Consider the following 23,967-nt stretch of genomic DNA (forward strand, 5'->3'; position numbering starts at 1 on the left):
TAGTTAGTAATATACACTTGATCTGTTCAACTTTTAACTATGTGCGATAATTGATCCTTTGTCCTTCTATACTCATCGATCACATGCTCCCTCAGCTCACCGCCCTGCACGTGTGTCTGCCTCGGCATTCTGACTATGACGCACCTCGAGCCAATAAAGAGTCCAACAACGGGGATGACCGAAGCGATCAGCAGCCGACAGACAAGAGACTAAGGGATTCTTACGCTTTGCTGCACAAATGTACATAGAGCATGTGAACTTATTTTCATACTCCGAGGCCCCCTTTGGAATCCTACACCACTTGTCCTGGTTTGGAATATATCCCGAACTAACCGGAAATTATTTATGAAACCCCAGACTCATATATCTTTCCTTCAGCTTCCCCGGACTTAACTATTTTTCTTCTCTCCCCACCTTACACCCTTTGCTCACCATATTCTATCTTTACCTCCCCGCCGCACCTCTTACCTCTTACTCTCGCCCCCGACACTATGGCAAAGACATTTAGCAAAGACGACGTCGCGTCGCACAGCAAGGGCGACAACCTCTGGATCGTGATCGATGAAGACGTCTACGATGTATCCAAGTTCCAAGACGAGCACCCTGGTATGTCCGAAGTCATGCGCCACCCTGCGTAAGGATCACATGCTAACATTCCTTATCTGAACAGGCGGAAAGAAGAGTACGTCGTCACCGAGGCTAACCGCCACTCCCAAGAGCAGTATATTGACTATGCACGTTTAGTTCTCCAGCGCGTTGCCGGAAAGGACGCCTCGAAGCAGTTCTGGAAGTACCACAATGAGGGCATTTTGAAGAAGTACAAGGGTCAGCTGCAAATCGGTTCGTTGGACACCAAGAAGGCCGCTGAGCCGGCGCCGGCGCCGGCTCCTAAGAAGGCTGCTCCCGAGCCCAAGCCTCAGTCTGAGTCCTCTTCTTCTGTGACGCCGCCTGCTACCGGTGCGCCGCAGGATCCTTACGGAGATTTGATTCCTTTCGCCGACCCTTCATGGTACCAGGGTGTAAGTTTTGCTACCTCGGCTAAATCGGGGTATACAGAGACTAATGTATGTTTTTCTGCGTCCTTAGTATGCCTCCCCCTACTTTAACGATTCCCACGCCGCCCTCCGAGACGAAGTCCGCCAGTGGGTCGAGTCCGAGATTGAGCCATATGTGACCGAATGGGACGAGGGCAAGGAGGTCCCGCCCCATATCTACAAGCAGATGGGTGAGCGAGGATACCTGGCCGGTCTGTTGGGTGTCACATACCCTGTGAATCACACCCCGCACCGCGTGCAGTCGGTGACACCAGATCGCTGGGACTTGTTCCACGAGATGCTGTTGACCGACGAACTGTCGCGTGCAGGCAGCGGCGGTCTGGTCTGGAACTTGATCGGAGGCTTCGGCATTGGATGCCCACCCCTGGTCAAGTTCGGCAAGAAGCCTCTGGTCGACCGAATCCTGCCGGGTATCCTGGCCGGCGACAAGCGTATCTGTCTTGCCATCACCGAGCCTGATGCGGGCAGTGACGTCGCCAACTTGGGCTGCGAGGCCAAGCTGAGCGAAGATGGCAAGCACTACATCGTAAACGGCGAGAAGAAGTGGATCACAAACGGTATCTGGTCCGACTACTTTACCACCGCCGTGCGCACCGGCAAGCCCGGCATGAACGGAGTCAGTGTCCTCCTCATCGAACGCGAAGCCGGCGGTGTTAGCACCCGCCGCATGGACTGCCAGGGTGTATGGTCCAGCGGCACAACCTACGTAACCTTTGAAGACGTCAAGGTACCAGTCGAGAACCTGATCGGCAAGGAGAACCAAGGGTTCAAGGTGATAATGACAAACTTCAACCACGAGCGCATCGGAATCGTAATCCAGTGCCTGCGTTTCTCGCGTGTCTGCTACGAAGAATCCATGAAGTACGCACACAAGCGCAAGACCTTCAACAAGCCCCTCATCGAGCACCCCGTCATCCGCATGAAACTCGCCCACATGGCCCGCCAGATCGAGGCTACCTATAACTGGCTCGAGAACATAATCTTCCAGTGCCAGAGCATGGAAGAGACAGAGGCCATGCTCAAGCTTGGCGGTGCTATTGCCGGTTTGAAGGCCCAGTCTACTACTTGCTTCGAGTTCTGCGCTCGCGAGGCGAGTCAGATCTTCGGTGGGCTGAGCTATAGCCGTGGTGGACAGGGTGGTAAGGTCGAGAGGCTTTACCGTGATGTTCGTGCTTATGCAATCCCTGGTGGTAGTGAGGAGATCATGCTTGACCTTAGTATGCGTCAGAGCTTGCGTGTTCATGGCATGTTTGGCATGAAGCTATAGAGCATTCGTTTGTGTGTTGATTCTTGGGTTTGACGATAGAGATTTGCCCGTCCCTCGTCTTGGTTCATGATTGTTTCCCTGTTTTTTTTTTTTGGCTAGATATCCTTTCGTCTGTGACTGCTTCTTTTTGGTTGATCTTGCTATGGTTTGTCTTGTATCATACGTTGAATTTTTTTGTATATTTCTTGGTTCATGGTGAGATCACCTTTTTTGGATCTTTGCTTCATAGTACTTCGGATTTTGAGATATAAGATTTATTTATTCATTTACTTTTTGCCTTTCGAGTGGTTAATAATTTCTTTGTCTTCGATCTGCATACTTTATTGCCGTGGCTCGTTTCACCCATCGTTCTTTGATAAAGGCTACTTCCATGAAAGGTCGGTATATTCCAAGCCAAAGAGCTACATGGTTCCTACGGTCTACTCGAAAACGGGGCATGTATTTGATATGGTACAGGCCTCGACTTGATTCGGCGACACGATCACAATGTTGACTTCGAGCAGAAGCGCTGCGGAATTATTGGCCTTTGTCATTTCTTCCGTTTTCTTTGTTTCCAGCCCTTCGAAAATTCTCTAACTCGGATTTATTTTTAGATAAAAGGCAGGCTATAGGCGCTCACTACATACGCGTCCGTATGATATAACCATATGATCCTGCATTGAATCTGAAGAGAGAATCTAACCACCATGGATAACCCAACCCCGGATATCAACCTATTCCCCACGCCCAATCACCCTCTTCTGCAAAGGATCCTTGAGGATGGAACCGCGACTACTTCCCCACCCACCGCGCTCGTATTCGTCTCCATGATTGCCCAACGAATACGCCATCGCAGTGAGCCCGATGTTACTCCTCTCCAGTTCAGTGGGTTCAAGGGTTCGAATGCCATTGGTCTAAATTGGGTTAGAATCCTCGAAAGAACTCAACCGGACAGGCGCGCCCTTGAGCTCACCGTCTACCATCTTGATCTCACCACCATGCCCGAGGACATGTTTAAGCTTCTCCTCCCATTATTACTGCATATCATAACCGATAAGCCGAGTACAACGGACTTCCATGCCCTGCATGTCTTTGTTGAAGAAGTACCAAGGCTGGCCGTGATGGCGTGGCAATGGCTACGAGACGGCCCAGGCGCACAATATCTCAACATCCACTTCAAGCCCTCGCAGGTCTACCCAGATTTCAAGACAGCCCACAACAACGCAGAGCAAATACGGCTCAACCGCAGAGCCAGCAACATGACCGGTACCAAACAGAAGACCTACTTTTACAACTTTATATCAGAATGTCATTGCACCGGATGCATCGCAATGGCAAGCCAGCTTGGTTTATTCAATGTCATAGGATACGACATGTACGGAAAATCCGCTCTTCATGCGGCAATTGAAGCAGTCCCATTATTCCCGGGCAGCGAAGGAGGCCTGGTACTATGGTTGCTTGATGAAATTCTGAACGCCGGGGTCGATCCCAGACATATGCCCACAAGCATCGGGGGAATGTCCATCCCACACCATGTGGCGCGTATGAAAGACCCACAAGTGTTTATGGCGATGGTCCAAAAGTTCTCATCGAAAGGCTTCCCTATACTTCTGTGGAATGATGATGGTCTCAAGCTCCAGTTGTGTAGCTTCGCTTCTCGATACATGGCTGAATGGCTGTGGCGGTATGAAAAATTCAATATTGCATATCTTCCTAGGAACACCCTTCCCTACCGTCTTCCGCCAGAGGGTGATCCTATTTATGATAATTTACCGCTTCATCACCTGTGGAACCGGGATGCTGAATATGGTGACCCTATTGATCATTCCTTTTTCGATGGCGTACCTACTAGGGCCGATTTTGCTATCGCTTATGTGAATGACCCAGATATTCCTCCTAGGTTTGGTGAACGGCCTCCTGTCCGTAGGCACCCAGGGCCTGCGCCTAGACCTCCAGGAGGGCAGGAAGTAAACCAGGGTAATAACCAGGGGAATGACACAAACGACGACGATAGTGAAAGCGAGGAGGAAGAAGAGTACTATCCCACTAGGTCTCCCAGTCCCCAGAGGACACCCAGCCCGAATCGCTCAGATCCACCCAATTGGAGCTCGGACGAAGAGCACATCAATGATCGACGGCCCGATACATCTCGAACAATCTGGCACCGGGCAATTGAGAACCCGAACGGTTCTGATATTATGAGATGGCTCAATGAACATTCGGACGTGTCACCAAGGACAAGGACTAATTTCAATAGACGCAACCACCCCGAGAGCATTACGCCTCTACGCGCTGCCGCCAAAGGAAACCAGCCAGCAACTATCAAATGGTTCTGTGACCAATACGGGTTCGGGGAATTAGCACGCACAGACGCAGCACTTTACGCCGCGCTCAATATGAACGCCAACTGTGTGCAGATTCTCGATATCGTCCTGTCTCGTCTTGACAGAGAAGCCTGGCGTGATGCCGAAGGCGTCAAAAGAATCTATTGGTACATCATCATCGCGTACAATCGAGCCCATATGGAGTCGACCACAGAGCTGCCGCGTGGATCGGAAAGAGAGACAAGGACGAGCAGGTTGAGAGAGGCCACAAAGGAGAAACTTCGCGTGCTCAATCAGAGATTGAGACCGTTTTGGGATACTTTCCGAGAGTCGGTTCAAATTCACTGGCTGCTTCGGTTCGCTGAGCTACAAGAGGAGACATGGATTAGACAAGGTGTCCTTCAGCTTGAGATCGAAAGGTCTTTCACCGATGACTTTGAACAAGGTGCTGCGTTTTGGCGTGCTTCGTATGGCCATGGGCTGGTTACCAATCGGTAGGTAGAGCCATAGTCTTGTTCATTCTGTTGGGAGATGGAGGCTCCCATATATCTATTGTATTTGACTTTTGTTGTTTATTTGGGTTTGTTGAGCTCTAGTAAGAAGCAAATGGCGGTGCTATCGTGACTTCAATATATGTTCACATAGTTCGGATGTCCGAATTAGGGCACGGCTCTATGGCCCAAAACTATTTAAAAGTGACATATTGCTTTAAGCAGCCTTGAGCAGCTTGACTCAAGTTTTAGACGGCATTAAGAATGAGGAGTATATCTTAGTGCTTTTCAAAAAGGTTGTTTTGTCGGTTGTCGTCGATTTATACATAGGCATAATCATCTGCGTAATATTTTATAGCTGATGTATTAGCCTACAGGCAAATTGAAGATCCATGAAGAGCTTAACGTCTATATTCACAGATATTAGGCACATAGATATGTTAACAGTGCCCTAACGTTATTTGATGTAGGGTTGAAGGTAATGTACTACGGCGAGGCATAACAACCACCGACGCAGCAATGAAGCCTCACCTGGGCAACTCGACTTGACCTTCCGATTCAATTTCTCCTTTCCCTTTTCTCAGCTGACGTCCCTCCTGAGAAAGGCCCGGAATCCCTTGCGCGCACAATTTATCTTCGAAGCCCGAGATTCGTTCTTTGTAGGCGGTCGCGGAACTCGTTGATTGCCCGCAGAGCTCAATTGTCTGCTTCCCTACTCTCCGATCGCGCCTACACATCACCTCAATCACAAAGAATCGATCTGACGCCGTTCGGACCAGGCTGTTCTCTTGAAAACAATCCGGGACAGTCTAACTTCCAGCTACATCTAATCTTTTTACCCGACCACAGCGCGATTTCCCTGGCTTGGGTACGTGCTCTCTCTTGACCTTTCACTTGTCGGCTTACACTGACTCAGGCTGGCATTGTATAGAAACGCTCTCATACCCCGAATCGCTGTCCCAATTTGTCCACAGCGCGACCACATTTCTATTGATACCCTGTACGACGCGAATCTCGACGATGTCCAACTTTCTCAACCAGGACTTCGGGTCCGAGGATGAGGACGATGACTTCAACCCCGCCCCCCATGAAGACTCCGATGCCGAGGAGCCCAGAGCCAAGGTCAGTCTGCCACGTACCGAGCTTTGGTAAGCACGATGGCTAACAAAGGAGTGCAGCCCGCCAAGAAAGAGAGATCTGGCGGCGACGGCGCGAATGAGGACGATGTGAAATACGGACGCGACTCCCACGACGAAGAGGATGATGCCAAAGACGTCGAGGAGGACGACGAGGAGGGCGACAACCAAGCAGAAGATGATGACGAGGAAGACGAGGAAGAGGATGAAGAAGAGGCAGTGGTGCGTTCTCTACGACTGGCCTCATGCTGGGCCTCTGTTAACTTGTTTTCTCATTATAGAGCCATCGCCCGCGTAAGAGAATGAAGGCCAACCCTTTCATTGAAATCGAAGCCGGTGTCGATGAAGAAGAGGACGAAGCCGAAGATGAAGAGGATGAGCTCGCCGAATTTGGCATGGAAACCCACCCCGATGATCTCGATGTGCTACCCGGAGGCACCGAGACAGATGACCGCCGTCACCGACAATTGGATCGCCAGCGCGAGATTGATGCCAGCATGGACGCAGAGAAGCAGGCACAGATGCTTAAGGAGCGATACGGACGGAACCGTGCGGCAGCTTCAGATGCGCTCGTCATCCCGAAGCGACTTCTTCTTCCTAGTGTGGAGGATCCCAGTATTTGGGGTTGCCGCTGCAAACCTGGCAAAGAGAAGGAAGTCGTCTATTCGATCCAGAAACGTATTGAAGAACGCCCAGCAGGCTCCCGCAACCCGATTCGTATCATTTCAGCCTTTGAGCGTGGCAATGTTATGCAGGGTTGGTTCTACTGTGAAGCCCGCAGACAGGCGGATGTCACCGAGGGTCTGGAGGCCATCAACTTCTACTATCCATCCCAGAAGATGACCTTGGTTCCCGTGAAGGAAATGCCTGATCTTTTCCGTGTTCAAAAATCCGAAGAGCTTTTGCCTGGTGGCTGGGTCCGTATCAAGCGCGGCAAATACTCGGGTGATTTGGCACAGATCGAGGAGGTTGAAACAAATGGACTGAATGTCACTGTTCGCCTTGTTCCTCGACTGGACTACGGAATGAACGACGATGCTCTTGGTGCCCCTGCAGCTGAATCCAAGCGCAAGCGTGGTCTAACTAATACTGTTCGCCCTCCCCAGCGCCTCTTCAGCGAGGCAGAGGCAAAGAAGAAGCACGCAAAGTACCTGTCGTCAACTTCAGGTCTCGGTGGAAAATCGTGGAACTACCTGAACGACAACTACGTGGACGGCTTCCTCATCAAGGATATGCGAGTCCAGCACTTGGATACCAAGAATGTCAACCCTAGGCTAGAGGAAGTCACAATGTTTGCCCGCGGAGGCGAAGACGGTACTGCTAACCTTGACTTGGCTTCGCTCGCTGAGACCCTTAAGAAGTCCACTGCCGAGGAAGCCTACCAACCGGGCGATCCAGTGGAGGTCTACCGAGGTGAACAGCAGGGCCTTATTGGTCGCACAGTTTCAACTCGAGGTGACATCGTTTCTCTGCAAGTTACCGAAGGTGAGCTGTCTGGACAGACAATTGACGCGCCTGTTCGCACCCTTCGCAAACGATTCAGAGAGGGTGATCACGTCAAGGTCATTGGAGGCAGTCGTTATCAAAACGAATTGGGTATGGTGGTCCAAGTCAAGGACGATACAGTTACTCTACTCAGTGATATGAGCATGCAGGAGATCACAGTCTTCAGTAAAGATCTCCGGCTTTCTGCTGAGATGGCTGCTGATGGACAGCTTGGCATATATGATGTTCACGATCTCGTCCAGCTTGATGCTGCCACAGTTGCCTGTGTCATCAAAGTGGACCGCGAGTCGCTCCGCGTTGTGGACCAGAATGGCTCTGTTCGGAATATTCTGCCCACCCAGATAGCAGCCAAAATCACTCCTCGCCGTGATGCAGTCGCTACTGATAAGAATGGCGCAGAGATTCGACTTGGCGACACTGTCCGCGAGCTCCATGGAGAGCAGCGGAGCGGAGTCATCCGCCACATCCACCGTTCATTCCTTTTCTTGCACAATAAGGCTCAAGCTGAAAACGCCGGTATTACCGTAGTGCGGACATCAAGCGTTGTCACTGTTTCGGCACGAGGCGGCCGACCTGCCGGACCTGACCTGACCAAGATGAACCCTGCCCTGGCTATGCAAACACCTGGCGGTGGTGGTGCTCAAATGCCACCACCTCGTCGTGGCCGCGACAGATTGCTTGGAAAGACAGTAACTATTCGCAAGGGTCGTTATAAGGGACTTGTCGGAATTGTTCGCGATGCAGATGATAGCTCCGCCCAGGTCGAGCTTTACACATCTAACAAGCCCGTTCACATCCCACGGGACATCCTTACCGTCAAAGATCCCATCACCAAACAATCCCTGGATATGGGTGGTGGCCGCGGAAGAGGGTCACGCACTCCATTTGGCTCCTCGGCCGGTCTCCCATCGAGAGAAGGTGGATGGGCCGGTGGTCGCACTCCGATGGCAGCCGCAGACTCCTCCAGAACCCCGGCCTGGGGCGGCGCAGGAGGATCCAGAACTCCTGCTTGGGGGAACGCCAGTGGGTCTCGCACACCAGCATGGAAGAACGATGGCTCCCGCACCTCAAATCCCTACGAAGGAAACCGCACTGCCTACGGAGGAGTGGGCAACCGCACACCAGCCTGGAACTCGGGATCAAAGACACCATACGACTCCAGCTCTGGTTTCGACGCCTTTGCCTCTGGGTCTCGCACCCCCGCCTGGGGCAGTGCCGGCGGAAACACAGGAAACCGCACCCCAGCTTGGGGTGGCCTGTCCAGTAGCCGAGACCAGCGCGACTTCGATGATGCCCCAACACCCGGTGGAGGCTACTCCGCCCCCACACCAGGCGCGTACACTGCACCTACTCCCGGCGCACCAACACCTGGGGCATGGCCGGAAAGTGCCCCCACACCCGGCGGTGTTTTCAGCGCACCAACCCCTGGCGGCCCTTCGAAGCGTGACTATGACGCTCCTACTCCTGCGGCGTATGACGCGCCAACTCCTGCCATGGGTGGTGCGGCTGCTACGCCCGGCGCTGGATATGGTGGTAATGATAACGGACCTCGATATGATGACTCGCCGAGTCCGTGATCTAACCCTTAAAGATTTCCTTTTCTTATGTTCTACTTCTTTTCCGGCACAAAAGGCTTGTCCCTTCCATCTGCTATTTTTTCCCTCCTTCAAGGTATCTAGGGTTGGATCGGCTTTGCATATGTATTCTACTTGTTGAAATTATTTCCCCAGAGCAGCAGTCAACAGCAAATGAATAATCATTCTAGCTGAATTTCTTTCCCAACCTTAAGACGATGTAGTTACGGAATAGTCTTATAGAACAAAAAATTGATTTCTCATTCCAAATACAAACGCAAAACCAAAATCACTGGACTATCAATTAGTTATTTCTTGCCGTACACAGCCAACGCCTTGTCAATTATATCAGCTGCCCAGAGACACTTCTCATCCTGAAATCGGGGTGTGATGACTTGGATAGCACAAGGTGCGCCATCGACTTCGTCGGGGATATCTATCTTTAATCAGCACTATAATCAGCATGAAATGAAAGAAAGAAGGGACATACAGTTGGGCTGAACATCGTCTAATGTATTCATCGGCTCTGGATCAAGTTCTTTGGATGCTTTCCCATATGGGATTATGCACGCAGGATACTATATCCAATTGTTAGTAATGTCCTTCTAATGAATGGATTGTGAGTAGGAAAGAGGATAGAGGAAGAAAGACTTACATCCAACAAGTTCCACATAACAGTATAAGGAGGCCATCCATAAGTATCATAACCAACAGCAGTATTCTGAGCCCCGGGAGCCAAGATAACATCGAGCTTCTGATCAACCCAAGTTTGCCGCCAAGCATCATGAACCCCCGCCCTGGCTTCATGCAGCGCCTGGATCGTGTCAAACGGTTCAAGTCCCTGTTCTACAGGGAAAGGACCTGAGAACATAGGTGCAGCACCTTTAGCCACGGATGTCACAAGGGGCTCACCACTAGCGGCAATGAGATCCTTATGCGGCCCGTAGATAAAGTATTGGAATGCAAGACGTGAAGCATAAGACACACTCAGCGCTTCTTCATCATCACCAGCACTGAGACGGACGATCCGGTGTCCGACACGAGTCAATATCTCAATCGTAGAGTCCAAAGCCCGCTTAACAGGTGGGTGAAGCGGGAAATGTTTATCCTCAGCCAGGACACCGATAGTCAAACTCCCATTAGCAGTATCGTTGATACCGCGCGGAATACTCTGCCAGGGCACACTAACAGCGCCAGAGTCATATTTCCACGCATGGCCATCCCCAACGACTGTACTCATAAGTAACTTCAAATCAGCCATACTGTGTGCCAATGGCCCAGCTGCTGGAATCAGTCCCGGCATTCCCTCCGTAGCACCGGATACCTGTCCACCGAAGGGAATGCGGTTGGCTGTTGGCTTGAAGCCGTAGACGCCGCAGCATAATGCTGGGATGCGGATTGAGCCGGCGATATCGGTCCCCACGCCTAGGATGGATCCGCGGAATGATACGAGTGCGCCTTCGCCGCCGCTGGATCCGCCTGCTGTTAGGGTTGTGTTGTGGGGGTTGAGGGTGCGGCTGAAGATGTTGTTCTCGGAATCGGCAGTCTAAAGTATGGTTAGATCTATGTAATTGTAGGATTAACATAGGATAGGATGTGCAGACTTACCATCATTGTCTGTGGGATGTTCGTCTTGACGTATAGTACCGCTCCAAGCTTCAACAACATCTTCACGAGCGCGGAATTCGTCTTCGATGGTTCATCTTTCAGAAGGGCGACATATCCAACTGTTGACTGTGTACCCTCAACACAGAAGCTATCTTTTAGACTTATAGGTAGACCATGGAGAGGTCCAATAGGTCTCCCTTCACGTTGAAGGTACTCATCCAAATACTTAGCGCGCTCAAGCGCCTCAGGGAAGAATGACTCTGTTAGACAAGATAGCTACAGGTACAAATAATACATCAGCAACGTTCAAATGCATCAAGTTTAAGAAATACTCACAACCTGCTGCGCAATAGCAGCCCTCTTACAAAATGCCGTTGTAACATTCAAAGAACTAACACATCCAGAAGCCAACTTAACCAATAACTGACTGGCGGTATAATTCTCCGTAATATCCAATTCGCTCTCAGAAAGAAGACCACTGCGACGGGGCAAGTCGTACTCCAACAATCGCTGGGGTCGACCCGCAAGGATGTCCCCGCTCAGGGCCCATTCGCGGGGGATCTTCTGTTCGCACTCGCGTTTCTTTTGCGCGACAAGGTCTTGCCAGTTGGAGGGGTTTGAGTCGGATTCCATTGTTGGACTGGGAGGTATGATGCAAATGGATTTAGATGCTGTCTTTCGTGTTTATGTAGTGTTTCTGGTTGGGTTTGTCGGTTATCTTTGCATGTAATATACTTGGCTGTGACCCACTTAGGAAGTGTGTCGGCCTGCCTGTTTGGGATAGCTTGGGTTGCAGCCGAGGCAGGTGGTTTGGAGATGTTGGCTATTGTTCCTGTGGATTTGTTACCTGCTTAGTCTAGCTTCGTTTATAGTTCTATATACTTGCGGCTAATGCGTCGGCACTTGTTCTTCGCTTGTGAAGGATGGAGAAATTGGATTGATAAGAGACATTTAACAAGGTCCTAAGCCTATTCAAGAGTGGTAAGAGACCTTTCGGCATCAACTAAAATTCCCACCTCTATCTTGCCACCACATTCTCAGGCTTAACACCTGGGAAATTGGTCAAATAATACGCATCAATCCAGATCTTCTCATCCTCACAGCACATCACACCCAGGCAAACCAATCCATTCAACCAATTGTAAGGACCCGGCCCAGCCTCGATACGCAGATGGGAGAAAAACTCTACATCGTCCTGAGAGACCGTCGCAGGCGGAACAAAATTCGGATCCTCTTCGACAGATTTAGCGTAATTGGTCCCTGGACCTGGGCGATACAAGCCGTGTGCGCGGATGTAGAGGTAATGATTATCAGACGTGCGGACCGTGTAGCGGGCATCTAGGGTCATAGACTATAAATTATATTGTTAGCCGGCTATTTTGAATCTGCACGCCGAAGTTCCGTTTGCAAAGCGCGAAACACGGAAAAGAAATAAAGAAATAAAGCAGAATGAAGGGAATTGCTAACATGTGTGCCCTTCACGACTGTCGCCCAGTCTGCGCCTCCCAAGGGTAGGATTTCACCCTCAATTCCAGAGCCTTTGACGCTGCCCCGCACGATATTTGCAATACTGCGAATGGTATCGCCGTTGTGGGGAGCTCCAAGTTCAATGTCTTCGGTAGAGCATTCCAGTCTATATAGCCAGGACATCGATGGTTGGCGCATAGTAGGGCCATTGGGGAAGATGCCGTTGCCGGGGGATGAAGTGGGAGACATTGTGAAGATGGAATTTAGATGTGAGTTCTAATTGCAGTAAATATGAGTGTCCATACTACATATATGTCCACAAACTACATATTTGTTTCTATAAGTTCTTATCTTCTCCCCGCAATCTCCAAATTCAAAAGAGAAGGTTGACCCACCGGCGCGTTTATTGCAACTTGAACTTTTGAGGAACTCCGTGAAATCAGTTCATTCACTATAACTGGGAGATACAGAATAGGGAGGTCCAACAGGTCATATCTGATTTGTGAGCTGATAAAATCCCTGACCTATTTCAGCCTCCGACCTTTTGATTTTTTGTTCTCATTCTCATTCTCATACTTCACCTTCGACTTCAAACGTGATAGATATTCGTTCTTACTCGACTTATAGTGCAATTATAAAAGGGCTGGTTGACTTGTACCGCTCACCTGACTCTTTGCTTTTTGCTCCCCTCAACTTTGAGTCCATACTCCATCTAAACTTCAGCGTCAGCACCAAATCATGCCTTTCGCAACCGATATCCTAACCGACCCCTCGCTCCCGATTTCTGCACGCCAGCAAGCTCTGAACCGTGTTCACGCAGATCCAGGGATCCCAAAGAGCTCAACGACCTCATCCTTCTGGATCCAACCCAAACACGACTTTAGCCAAACCCCATCAAAGCCTCTGCCCACCGAGACGGACACCGTTATCATTGGATCAGGCATTACCGGTGCATCTATAGCGCGTACGCTATTGCAAACCCGCACCTCCCAGCCCAAGGCTTCAAAACCATCCGTGGTTTTACTCGAAGCCCGGACGATTTGCAGTGGAGCTACGGGACGGAATGGAGGCCATATCCTGGAGACCGCAGATGAATATGCCGAGCTGGCTGATCAATTTGGCGTTGATGATGCGCGCAAGATTCTCAAGTTCAGATTGGCCCATTTGCACGAGATCCTTGCTGTTGCAAAAGAACTGGGGATTACAGAGGAGACCCAAGCGCGTAAAGTACAGTTTTTGAGTGCTTATTTTACCAAAGACACATGGAAAGAAGCTTTGGAGAGATTGCGCCGTTTCAAGGAGGGTATGCCTGAAGAATCTGCTGAGTGGACTTCATATGAGGGCGATGCTATTCCACAGGTATGTTACCATAACTATCAGTTTCCTCTTCTGCGACATTTTTGAAGTGTCTTCCATTCGACATATAAGGAATTAATACTAATATGACGTCCAGGAATTTCGCCTCGCTCGAGCAAGTGGCATCGTCGCCGGTCCCGCAGGTGCTCTCTGGCCCTACAAGTTCGTGACAGGCATCTTTTCACGCCTCAAAGCCGACTATCCAAACGACTTCCGCATGGAAGAAAACACCCCCGTAACTGCCATCCAAGAAGACACATCCAGTTCCGCGCCACGCTACAAAGTCGAAACCAGCCGAGGCACAATCCTCGCCCGGCACGTCATCCACTGTACAAACGCACACGTCGCACACCTAGTCCCTGGCCTCCGCGGACGCATATTCCCAGTCCGAGGCCAAATGTCCGCCCAAACTCCCGGCGATCAATTCCCCTGCCAAGCTAGCGAGCACTCCTGGCTATTCAACTATGACCGTGGCTTCGACTATCTGACCCAATTACGAGAGGGACAGATGATGCTTGGTGGGGGGTTCGCAAAGAGCGAGCATGGCGGACTGTCCGATCTGGGTATCTCAACTGATTCCGAGCTAAGTCTTGATATTGATATCCATCTCTCCGGTGTACTGAGTGCCGTCTTCGGACGGAAAGATTGGGGTCGTGTGCAGGGTGATCCCATTCAGGCTATGTGGACGGGTAATATGGCCTTCAGCTCTGATTCTTTTCCTTGGGTGGGACGGTTGCCTGGTGCTGTTACACGTCGTGCAGACCATGGTGATGATGGCTCCGAGTGGGTTTGTGCTGCTTTTGGTGGCGAGGGGATGGTTCAGGCTTGGCTTTGTGGGAAGGCGCTGGGTACTATGTTGCTTGAACGAGATGGTGTGTTGGTTGGGAGCGATGCTGATATTTCGTGGTTCCCTGAGCAGTTGCGTGTTTCGGAGGAGCGGTTTGGCGTGACTGAGTTGCCTAGGGAGGCTGTTGTGGAGCGCCAGCGGGCTAGTTTGCAGATGGGGGTGACATTGAATTTGTACCCCAGATGGGATCTTAAGTAGTTGATCAGATGCTTTATTTGAGATTGTTTTATGATCATACTTTGTTAGAGCTTCAGTCTATCTTGATCGGTTTCAGTTGATATGTTCAGGCCCTGTAAAGCGTAGTCACCGCGTAAATTGTTGTGAGTTACTTGGTAGTTCCAAGCTATTTCAATAACTGATCAGCTTTTGACATAGCATATCCATATCCTACCGTCTCCTATGGAGATTTTCATGAGTAGATAACGGATATGGAAAGTCCCGAATGATATACCCAGCAAAGCTCGCCATATTACACCAATAATATCCAAGTTGCACAATGGCAACCTGGCTGTATCTTATCTGATGTGGATAGCTCACTTAGCGAATAGGAATTGGACGCAATTGAAATATGGTGGGACATAGATAAATCGGACTACACAACAGCACGTCGGGAGAAAAGCATAATCCAACCACACCCCAGACCCTAGTCCCAGATAGATCCCGGGTGATCAGCCCTAGTCACAGGATTTCGCGATTAGGCTGCCAAAGTAAAGTATTTTCTGTTCTACAGGAAAGAGAACGAACTTAGAATGTCTTAACATTGATACTGACCGTTCCTTTGTTCTTGCAACAAAATCTGACAGGGGATTTTATCAGGAGAAGACAATTGTAGCAGGCCTTGATTGTTTGTTTAGTCTATTGTTCTTTGTTTTGAGCCTTCATCCTAGTACCCACGGCATCTGGCAGGCTAAATTACAATACATGTAAATTTCTAGATCACCTCAGGACCCAAAGAAAAATAATCTCAACAATCCCACAATGAGTAAATATATCAACTGATATATGCAATGCGCAAGACTTGAATCTCAACACAAAATTCAAGTCAAAGTCTTCGCCAAGCCACTGCTGTCGACATTACTAAAGATCCACTGACTGAAGTTGCTCGGAGCGGCCTGGTTGCAGGGAATTCCGGAGTTCTTCTGGCCAAGAACATTAGTGCATTGGAAGATTTCGTGCTGAATATCGGTGCCGTAGTAAGGCAGACCAAGCGAGGCATTAACGCTGGTAATGTTCACATTTTCAAATGTGATATTGGGACAAGGCCGCTCATCCGAACAGTACATAGACGCAGCAATGTTGAAGCGCGATGTGCCACGGATGTCTTGCCATTTAACATCCTCGACCTGCAACTTCGATGTGTTGCATCCTTTGTTGGAGTTGGCCGAGTAGACGCACTGCGAAAGCTGGATCGGAAGTCCAACATTTTCCATCGTGAAGTTGCGGAATGTGATATTCTTCACGAGGCCGGTTCCACCACCACCCCAGTCGCCATTGCTGGGGTGTTAGATCCGTGTGCCTTGCCAGGTCTTGATGTAAGCACCATCCATTGCGTTTTTGACATGCACGTTTTCGAAGGTGGTGTTGAGGTTGTAGTCTGGTGTCTCGGGGTATTGACCGATAGAACCAATCGTGATTCCTGTTCCTCCTTCGCAGTAAACGTTCTTGACGTGGAAATTGGTTGTGTTACCCTTTGCGGCGATGCAATCGTCGCCCATGATAATAGTGGCGGTTTCCACGAGAATTGAGTCACTCTTCCAGGAATCGAAGCCATCAGTGTTCATTGTGCCCCATTTGCTGTTGCTGGTAGCGTTGACGAACAAGTTGGTAAAGGTTACATTCTTGCTATCCCAGACAAAGGTGGCCCAGAACTGCGGTTAAATGACCCTTAAACTATCGACGAAAAGGTTGGTCGAGTTGTAGAATGTAATACTCATTGGCCGTCCTGGCTGGTTCGACTGGTTTCTGTTGGCGTTATACCATTCTTGGCCCTGGCCGTTGTAGAAGCCACCCTCGCCATAGAAGTTGACATTTGTACCACCAAAGAGCCAAGCAGTGACTTGATCCTGCAGAACAACGCTGATGGTGTGGGTTCTCCAGTATGGGATGTTGGTAGAGAAGCGCAGTTCTCCGTGGAGATGAACATCACAGTTCAACAGGTTCGTGGTATTGAGAACGGTGTTGACATGGAACAAGTTCTTAGAGAAAATGACCGTGCCATTGGTACCACACATATCAAATGCTTGCTGAATTGAAGGAGAATCATCAACGGCTTGCCCGCGATGGGAAAGCGACTCGGGGTACAAGGTGCATGTTGTACCTTCGTTGACGACCCAGGCCTTCACCAACGTGACCCAGAGGGCAATAAACCACAGATTCATGGCTTTCCTTAGTCAGGAATTCAATGACTGCGGATTGAATAGTCGTGATCAGCAAAAATCTGAGATTTCAAGGGGAAAAAGCCTCTTATGTAGCTAAATATGGAAAAGAATATTTCCCACAGACCCCCACGAATGTGACATCATATCCCCATAGTCTTCACGAGCATTAAAATAGGCTATTTACACAGACGCTACTCTAGAGACGGCGGCTATTGAGTGCGAGAATTTTGAATGCCGAAATGACGCGGGGTGTTGGAGTATGGGGACGCTAGGAAATGCTTCACTGGCCAGGGTTTGGCGTCAAGGCTTAGCTTCGGCATATCTCTTGGTTTCGGCGCCACATATATACCGGATAATGTCTGGCAACTCTTGGCGGTCTCCTTCCGTTCTAGTGCTCACCCTCTCGCCGCTTTTGCTCACTGAGTAGAATTGAGCACACCCCTGAGCGACCTGAGCTGGTCAGTGATCATTCCGTAATCAAACTGATCCACTCACTGAGCCTGACCTAGCATCCCGGTTTGCTTACTAAGCTCATCCAGAGCGGAAGTGACCTGAGTAAGCGGGCTCAATAAAACGCGACACGCTAGCTTGATTCCTGTACAACTTTTTTCCTTTCAGATTACAACTCCTATCTCACCTACAAAGAGTTGGCGTCGTAAGTTTGCCACTGATTTGGCGATCTTTCCCTTTGCAAGCAGGATGTACGTAGTGAATATTGTTTAATTAGACAATTTGCCTTATCTTAGATTTGATGCTCCTGGGAGCATTCTTCATTTCCCCGATACATTGGCCAGATTTAGGTGACCTACGGAGGCAAATGTGATATAGTGTATTTCCTAGATGGAACTACGAATTTTCTTTCGTTTTTACTAGCCACATTGCAGATTTCTCTATGAAAATTTACATACCCTTCTACGGTCACCTACTACTTAGCTAAAGATCTTTTAGGGGTTTAAACGTCATGCAGTTTTCGCCATATTGAGTGGGACAAACGGGAACGTAAGATCTGCTATCCGCATATACCCAAACAATTACTCCTACGTTCGAATAACCTGGTCAAATAGTCTCCGAAAAACCGCAGGTCGAGCGCATTGGAAACAAGTTCGAAATATGCCACGGAAACCAGACGGCACTGAAACGGTCCAGATCCTCGATTTGTTTATTCTTGCTTCCTCTAGGTGACCATAGGACACCTGTAGTTTGGCATCAACTCTTCCTCTTCTTCAATCTCCAGTTAATACCCACTCCCCACTTGGCACCTCGCCTAGTATAGCATGTCTCACCTGCCCCCGGGTGCCAGATCGATTCCATGGTCCGCTATGGCGCATCGTCCTGACTTGCCTTGACACCGCTCCACAATAAACCGTTATCAAACAGTCTGATTAGGAAAGGTCTCGGTACGAGTCAGAAGACCACTATAATTTTTTTCGGCAATAATAACATTTGGAATCTCAGATTCTCTATATTAAGAGGACGGCAGGGAAAATCAAACAACCGTTCTGGGGCTTAGCGCTCTAAGCTGAGCGGACGCGGCCCCACGCCATCAATCATGCCACCTCATCTCTCTGTCCAAATTAGCCCAACTTTTCTTTGGCTCGATCTTGCGCGATCTCCGCAAAAGGACGAAATTTGTCATATTGAGCGCGTCTATGAACAAAGGCCTGTCAATTATTGATAACCATGACCCCACGGCGTGCTAGCCTTTTGAAGCTCAGCTCAGCTCCTTCTAGCGTGCTTACATGCTATGCTTATCCTTGCTGGCTCCGCCCTAATGGGTTGGTGTGTCCTTCTGAATTCAGTTTTAATTTGGAAAAGTCTGTCCATATTTCGTAATTTATTTCGATCAATCTATTTGCTTAAATTCAATTTATCACCGAGGCACACAAAATTTACCACTCAGCCGCTTCCGAAAGAACAATCTAGTTTCCATTGACAAATTTCGTGAGAGTAGCAGGGTCTTGATCAAGGTACCACCTGTGTTCATATTATTAGCTTCGTTATAGCACTGAAGGGACGGGACAACGTACGTAGGATCAGCTTCCTCCTCTGGCGACAACTCATGCGACAGGAACCCATTGTTGAGCCAAGCGAAGTCCAACTTCGGTTCGGGGCATCGACTCTCCCACTCAAAGTCCTCATAGCGATGGCGACGAAGCAGTTCAAAGTAGTGCAACCGAGAACCAGGATGGAAAGCATGCAATGCACCACTCGCCTCGCCATTCTTGAATGAGCTCTGGCAAGAGTCACCCCAAACCGTCTTGTCCAACCACGACAACATCTGGAATTGGTAGGCCTTGGCCTTTCCATCCTTCAGGCGGAACGAGGAGTAGTTCTCTCGCTGCAACTTTTTGATCATGTCCACCAGGTACAGAGTGATGCGTTCAATGGAGGTGATCATACTGCCGTGGCCGACTGGGCTGCCGGGTCCCATGTAGATGAAATAGTTTGGCATGTCCTGCGCGATCGCTGACATGTAGCAGGCTGGATCTTTCTCCCATTGCGTTTGGAGGTTTACACCGTTTCGTCCGATGACGGGCCAACGAGGGATGAAGGACATGTCGAATCCAGTAGCAGCGATAATGACATCAAAGTCACGCTCCGTGCCATCGTGGGACTTCAGACCAGTCTTGGTAAAGGAGTCGATTTCTCCCCAGACAACCTCACAGTTATCAGCAGCGAGCGCTTGGAGATAGCCTGGTCCGGGAGTCGGTCGGCGACATCCAACGCCGAAAGAAGGAATAATGAGATCAGCAACTTCAGGCTTCTTCTCTAGCTTGGAGCGCATATCCTTGGTAGTGAAATTGCGAGCCATTTCCTGGAACTCGCTCTCTCGGATATACAAGGGGAATCGGAAGTTCAGTTCCTTCTCGATTTCTTTGCGAAGAGTGAGGTATTCTTCTGGGTTCTCGATCCACTTCTTCTGCTGCTCCTCGTCGTAGGTCAGGTTGGGTACACCTTGTCCGATGAATCTAGAGCCGAGGTTGGCTGTCACCCATGTTGGGGATCGGATGTACGCCCCGACATGACTGGCGACTTTCTGAACAGCTGCAGTGACTTGGATTCCACTACTTCCGTTACCAATAACAGCGACCCTCTTGCCGCGAAGATCAATCTCAGGATCGTAGTTGGCGCTGTGAGCGAGGATGCCCTGGTAGTTCTCGCGACCGGCAACATTGGGCCATCTCCAGTTGTTCAAGTACCCGCTGGCATTGATGAAAACGTCGCATTCCTCAACAATGTCATCGCCAACCTCTCCATCGGAAACACCCTTGGCAGAAACAACAGTACGACGGCCATCTGTGTTCTTGCTGGTGACGATCCACTTTTGTTTCTGCTCGTCCCAGACAGCCCCGGTGATCTTGCGACAAGTCGTAACATATTTCTTCAAACCAAACTTATCGACCACATTCTCGATATAGTCAAGAATTTCAGATGCCGAGACGTAAAATGAGGACCATTTGGGGTTAGGGGCCCATGTAAACTAGACAGTATCAGTATACAGGAACGAAATATCGCGAATAGTTGTAGATTGAGCATACCAAGTAGTTGTGGGAGGGAATGTCGCAGGCACATCCGGGGTAGCGATTCTCGAGCCACGTTCCTCCCAACCCAGCATTCTTTTCAAGGATCTGGAGATCGACATTGGGCAATTGGCCGCTTTCCACAGCATGAGCGAAAGAAATTCCACTGATACCCGCCCCGGCAAGAATGACCTTCACACGTCGAGGAGTATCGAAGGGAAGCTTGGATTGTTCATAGGCAACTGGGTATTTGTTGCGGTATGCTTCGGTGGCTTCGATAGGCTTGAGTGGTGCCTCTCCACCGGCACCATTGGCCTCGACAGATTGAACCATATTCAAAATCGAGCCAGGAATATTGATGTGTTGGTAAGGTGGGTGAAGATGTTGCTGGGTAATTTGAACGGTCGGTTTGAAGTGAAAGGGTTGGTAAATAAGGTACTTATGGTTAAAGTAATCTCATGTTGAAAGGCTCCCATGTATTCCGCGAGGACTGATGCATTCTGTTCTAATGGAATAGTGTGATACCGGGAAAGGCATCCCATGACGATTCTACCTTGATGGTGGGTGAGGTAAGGTTACGAGGTGAGCCGGAACTGAAGCATAACGGAACTGTCATCCACAGCTGTTCCGAAAGGCGGCGGGAACCACCTGGTCCCAACGAACAAGGAAACTTTACATCCAAATGGTCCGAAATTTCACAATTTATCCAGTGTATCCGTAACTTGCTTAGAAAATACGGTATACTGATTTCATTCCGAGTGAAACAGTTGTCGGATACCACCGTATTTCGGCTTCAACCGAGAAAGTAGGTGCTACTTAAGACAAGGGAAAATCCGAATCAATAAATCATTATCACACAAGTTTGATTCTTTCCGTTTCTATTGAGTCGCAGTACCTTGCAAGCAAAATGTCCTACGCCGATCTTAAGAACAAAGTCTTCTTCGTTACGGGCGCTGCCTCCGGGCAGGGCCGCGCTACCTCTATTCTCCTCGCTCGTCAAGGCGCGAAACTTGCCCTGTTGGATCTTAACGACCCCCAAGAAGTCATCGATGAGATTGAAAAGGTTGGCGGTGAAGCCATCGCATTCAAAGTTGATGTTGTCAACTCTGCCGGAATCGAGGCTGCCGTGAAAGCAACCAAGGAGCACTATGGCAAGATTGACGGTGCAGCCAATCTCGCCGGATGGATTGGAACTCAGGGTTTCACAGGAAAGGGGTATGCACTGGATGTCATCAAGGACGAGGAGTGGGATAAGATGATGTCAATCAATCTGAACGGTATTCGGAACAGTTTGTCAGCGGAGCTTAGACATATTGCCGACGGCGGAAGTATTGTCAACGTCGCGAGTATTGCAGGCCAGCGAGGCTCTCCATGGAATGCTCCATATGGAGCTGCTAAGTGGGGTGTTATTTCCTTGACTAAGTCGGCTGCTCAGGAAGCGGGACCTAAGAACGTTAGAGTCAACGCCGTGGCTCCGTGAGTAAAAAAGTCCCCCTTTGTGAATATAGATGCTAATGAGTATAGTGGTGTTGTCGATACACCTCTTGCTACTGCTCTTGGTTCCCCCGACCTGGTTTTCCAGAGAATGGTTTCGAGATCCGCGCTGCAACGACTTGCCCAGCCCGAAGAAATCGCCCAATGCATTCTGTTCTTGCTGAGCGATAGTTCTAGCTTCGTCACAGGAAGTGTAAGTCTTTCACTCTCCGTTTTGCCTTATTCCTACCACAATACTGACTTCATTTCCGAATACAGGTTCTGAATGCCGATGGCGGATTCCAGTAGTTAACGCTATAATGCGCACTATCTAGAAGCTATATAAATTGACAATTCTCTATATTTCTAGCCACTTTATCTCTTGTATCGAATTCTTTATTTCACAGAATGGGAAGAACAAAAAAAGGAAAACCATTTTTAAGTACCAGCGATGTCCTCCGATACTTGGTTTCTTCATGTTGTTTCTATTGAAAGGCAATCCCCACGCAGCTGCCCAGGTGTCATTCAAAAATATTTGCCCTCAGCCAGGATCGAACTGGCGACCTTCGGATGGCAATCCTGTTATCAGGACCGTCAAGGTGCGATGCTCACGATATGAGACCGACGTCATAACCACAAACCGGCCCCTTTGCGAGGGTCCGAAATAAATGGTAATTTACGAAAGGGGCCGGTTAGACCATGAAGGCATTTGAATAGCTGACACAGCGAGGACCCGAAGCAGCTGAAAAGAAATATACCAAGGTAGGTAGCCTTCCGCAAGTGAATGTTATAAATTTGGAGAGCTATGTATTCTAAAAAAAGTATATCTAATCCGAATTATTTACTGGAGCTCTTCTGCACAAATTTAACAATAATGTCCAACCCCTGCTCGGTCGCATCTCCCATCGGAATAATGGTGAAGGCATGACATGCCCCATCAACCACACTCAACTCGGTCACATTTCCAGCTTGCTGCCACTTGGCCGCCATGAAGACACTATCATCAAGCAGTGGCTCAATTTTGCCCGTCAAGAACAGAGCGGCTGGCATTTCCTCCAAATCCGCATACAGAGGTGAAACAAGCGGATCCTTCCTCTGTGCCATTGGAATGTGGCTGAAGCCTGCCTCGCAAAAGTCCATCATACCTTCCTTACTCAGTACGATATTCCGAGTGTGACTCAAAAGAGATGGCGTGTAGGTAAAGTCGAAGATTCCGTATCCAGCCACGATTGCATCCAACTTCGATCGGACGTCGACTCCATGGTCCCGGCGGAGAGCGAGACCAGTTGAAACCGCGAGCCAGCCACCGGCCGATTCACCACCGAGAACCTTCAGTGGCGCACCGAGTTCTTTCTCGCCGGCTGCGCTGAGTGCATATAGAGCCGCGTCGACGCAATCGTGCAGAGGCTTGGGGAAAGGGTTTTCAGGTGCTAGTCGGTATTCGACGGAGACAATAGTCAGACCCAAGCGATTAGACAATGTGGTCAAGTAGGTATCGTATGATGCATTGCTACCGATAACAAAGCCACCTGTCAAATTCCTATCAGTTGATGCTTGAAGGATCGGCTTATGTTGGTAGTCTGTGTTACTCACCGGCGTGGAAATGCAGCCAGACACCTTTGCACGATTGCTCAGTGGGTGCAATTATTCTCAATTCAATTTGATAGCCGTCTCTTCCAGAAATATTCACAAGCCTTGCTTTAGGGTTGAGAGCAGGCGCTGTGAACCCATTCAGGCCCTCTCGGCGCATTTTCCGGTAAGCAGCCGGAGACTCGCATTCTTGCCATTGAACACTTCCTGCGAGCTGTGCTTCAAACTTGTCCAAAAACTCAAGGCGAGCCTTCAAATTAGCCTCATCAATAGGAAGAGGCACCACGTTCAATGACATAATTGCTGGGGTATGTGGAACACAAGTAATTGAAATCACAATTTTCTTTCAAGGTGATGTTTAATTTGGCAAATTTACTCACTTTCATATATAGATC

The 23,967-nt window shown here is 49.4% G+C and overlaps 11 protein-coding genes across 11 annotated transcripts; 5 read left to right on the forward strand and 6 right to left on the reverse strand.

Moving 5' to 3' along the window:
- Nucleotides 1-491: 491 nt before the first annotated feature.
- On the forward strand, nucleotides 492-2,322 carry PENARI_c012G01442 (putative acyl-CoA dehydrogenase; the record flags this gene model as incomplete). The annotated part of the gene is made up of 3 exons (XM_022632809.1): nucleotides 492-634; nucleotides 671-1,019; nucleotides 1,087-2,322. The coding sequence occupies 3 exons, from the start codon at nucleotides 492-494 to the stop codon at nucleotides 2,320-2,322; spliced, it is 1,728 nt and encodes a 575-aa protein (XP_022487108.1).
- Nucleotides 2,323-3,008: 686 nt separating this feature from the next.
- Nucleotides 3,009-5,123, forward strand: PENARI_c012G07043 (uncharacterized protein; the record flags this gene model as incomplete). Its single annotated transcript, XM_022632955.1, has 1 exon — nucleotides 3,009-5,123. The coding sequence occupies one exon, from the start codon at nucleotides 3,009-3,011 to the stop codon at nucleotides 5,121-5,123; it is 2,115 nt and encodes a 704-aa protein (XP_022487340.1).
- A 1,013-nt stretch (nucleotides 5,124-6,136) lies between these two features.
- spt5 (transcription elongation factor spt5) lies at nucleotides 6,137-9,335 on the forward strand (the record flags this gene model as incomplete). The annotated part of the gene is made up of 3 exons (XM_022633028.1): nucleotides 6,137-6,238; nucleotides 6,295-6,474; nucleotides 6,534-9,335. The coding sequence occupies 3 exons, from the start codon at nucleotides 6,137-6,139 to the stop codon at nucleotides 9,333-9,335; spliced, it is 3,084 nt and encodes a 1,027-aa protein (XP_022487102.1).
- A 305-nt stretch (nucleotides 9,336-9,640) lies between these two features.
- gmdB (general amidase GmdB) lies at nucleotides 9,641-11,573 on the reverse strand (the record flags this gene model as incomplete). Its single annotated transcript, XM_022632905.1, has 5 exons — nucleotides 9,641-9,768; nucleotides 9,823-9,910; nucleotides 9,988-10,878; nucleotides 10,941-11,216; nucleotides 11,277-11,573. 5 exons carry the CDS (start codon nucleotides 11,571-11,573, stop codon nucleotides 9,641-9,643), a joined length of 1,680 nt encoding a protein of 559 aa, XP_022487198.1.
- A 385-nt stretch (nucleotides 11,574-11,958) lies between these two features.
- On the reverse strand, nucleotides 11,959-12,656 carry PENARI_c012G00031 (DUF3237 domain-containing protein; the record flags this gene model as incomplete). Its single annotated transcript, XM_022632776.1, has 2 exons — nucleotides 11,959-12,291; nucleotides 12,408-12,656. The coding sequence occupies 2 exons, from the start codon at nucleotides 12,654-12,656 to the stop codon at nucleotides 11,959-11,961; spliced, it is 582 nt and encodes a 193-aa protein (XP_022487157.1).
- A 489-nt stretch (nucleotides 12,657-13,145) lies between these two features.
- On the forward strand, nucleotides 13,146-14,808 carry PENARI_c012G09314 (NAD(P)/FAD-dependent oxidoreductase; the record flags this gene model as incomplete). The annotated part of the gene is made up of 2 exons (XM_022633012.1): nucleotides 13,146-13,766; nucleotides 13,861-14,808. 2 exons carry the CDS (start codon nucleotides 13,146-13,148, stop codon nucleotides 14,806-14,808), a joined length of 1,569 nt encoding a protein of 522 aa, XP_022487079.1.
- An 839-nt stretch (nucleotides 14,809-15,647) lies between these two features.
- On the reverse strand, nucleotides 15,648-16,040 carry PENARI_c012G06998 (uncharacterized protein; the record flags this gene model as incomplete). The annotated part of the gene is made up of 1 exon (XM_022632953.1): nucleotides 15,648-16,040. The coding sequence occupies one exon, from the start codon at nucleotides 16,038-16,040 to the stop codon at nucleotides 15,648-15,650; it is 393 nt and encodes a 130-aa protein (XP_022487350.1).
- Nucleotides 16,041-16,112: 72 nt separating this feature from the next.
- PENARI_c012G01862 (uncharacterized protein) lies at nucleotides 16,113-16,988 on the reverse strand (the record flags this gene model as incomplete). Its single annotated transcript, XM_022632823.1, has 2 exons — nucleotides 16,113-16,478; nucleotides 16,509-16,988. The coding sequence occupies 2 exons, from the start codon at nucleotides 16,986-16,988 to the stop codon at nucleotides 16,113-16,115; spliced, it is 846 nt and encodes a 281-aa protein (XP_022487166.1).
- A 1,919-nt stretch (nucleotides 16,989-18,907) lies between these two features.
- On the reverse strand, nucleotides 18,908-20,842 carry PENARI_c012G08990 (flavin-containing monooxygenase; the record flags this gene model as incomplete). Its single annotated transcript, XM_022633002.1, has 3 exons — nucleotides 18,908-18,962; nucleotides 19,016-20,469; nucleotides 20,528-20,842. 3 exons carry the CDS (start codon nucleotides 20,840-20,842, stop codon nucleotides 18,908-18,910), a joined length of 1,824 nt encoding a protein of 607 aa, XP_022487096.1.
- Nucleotides 20,843-21,416: 574 nt separating this feature from the next.
- Nucleotides 21,417-22,291, forward strand: PENARI_c012G10586 (SDR family NAD(P)-dependent oxidoreductase; the record flags this gene model as incomplete). The annotated part of the gene is made up of 3 exons (XM_022633042.1): nucleotides 21,417-21,985; nucleotides 22,034-22,196; nucleotides 22,262-22,291. The coding sequence occupies 3 exons, from the start codon at nucleotides 21,417-21,419 to the stop codon at nucleotides 22,289-22,291; spliced, it is 762 nt and encodes a 253-aa protein (XP_022487162.1).
- Nucleotides 22,292-22,819: 528 nt separating this feature from the next.
- Nucleotides 22,820-23,870, reverse strand: PENARI_c012G01875 (alpha/beta hydrolase; the record flags this gene model as incomplete). The annotated part of the gene is made up of 2 exons (XM_022632824.1): nucleotides 22,820-23,511; nucleotides 23,576-23,870. 2 exons carry the CDS (start codon nucleotides 23,868-23,870, stop codon nucleotides 22,820-22,822), a joined length of 987 nt encoding a protein of 328 aa, XP_022487091.1.
- Between the last annotated feature and the right edge of the window lie 97 nt (nucleotides 23,871-23,967).

The sequence above is a fragment of the Penicillium arizonense genome (assembly GCF_001773325.1).
Source record: "Penicillium arizonense strain CBS 141311 chromosome Unknown PENARI_contig012, whole genome shotgun sequence".
Taxonomy (NCBI): Eukaryota; Fungi; Ascomycota; class Eurotiomycetes; order Eurotiales; family Aspergillaceae; genus Penicillium; species Penicillium arizonense.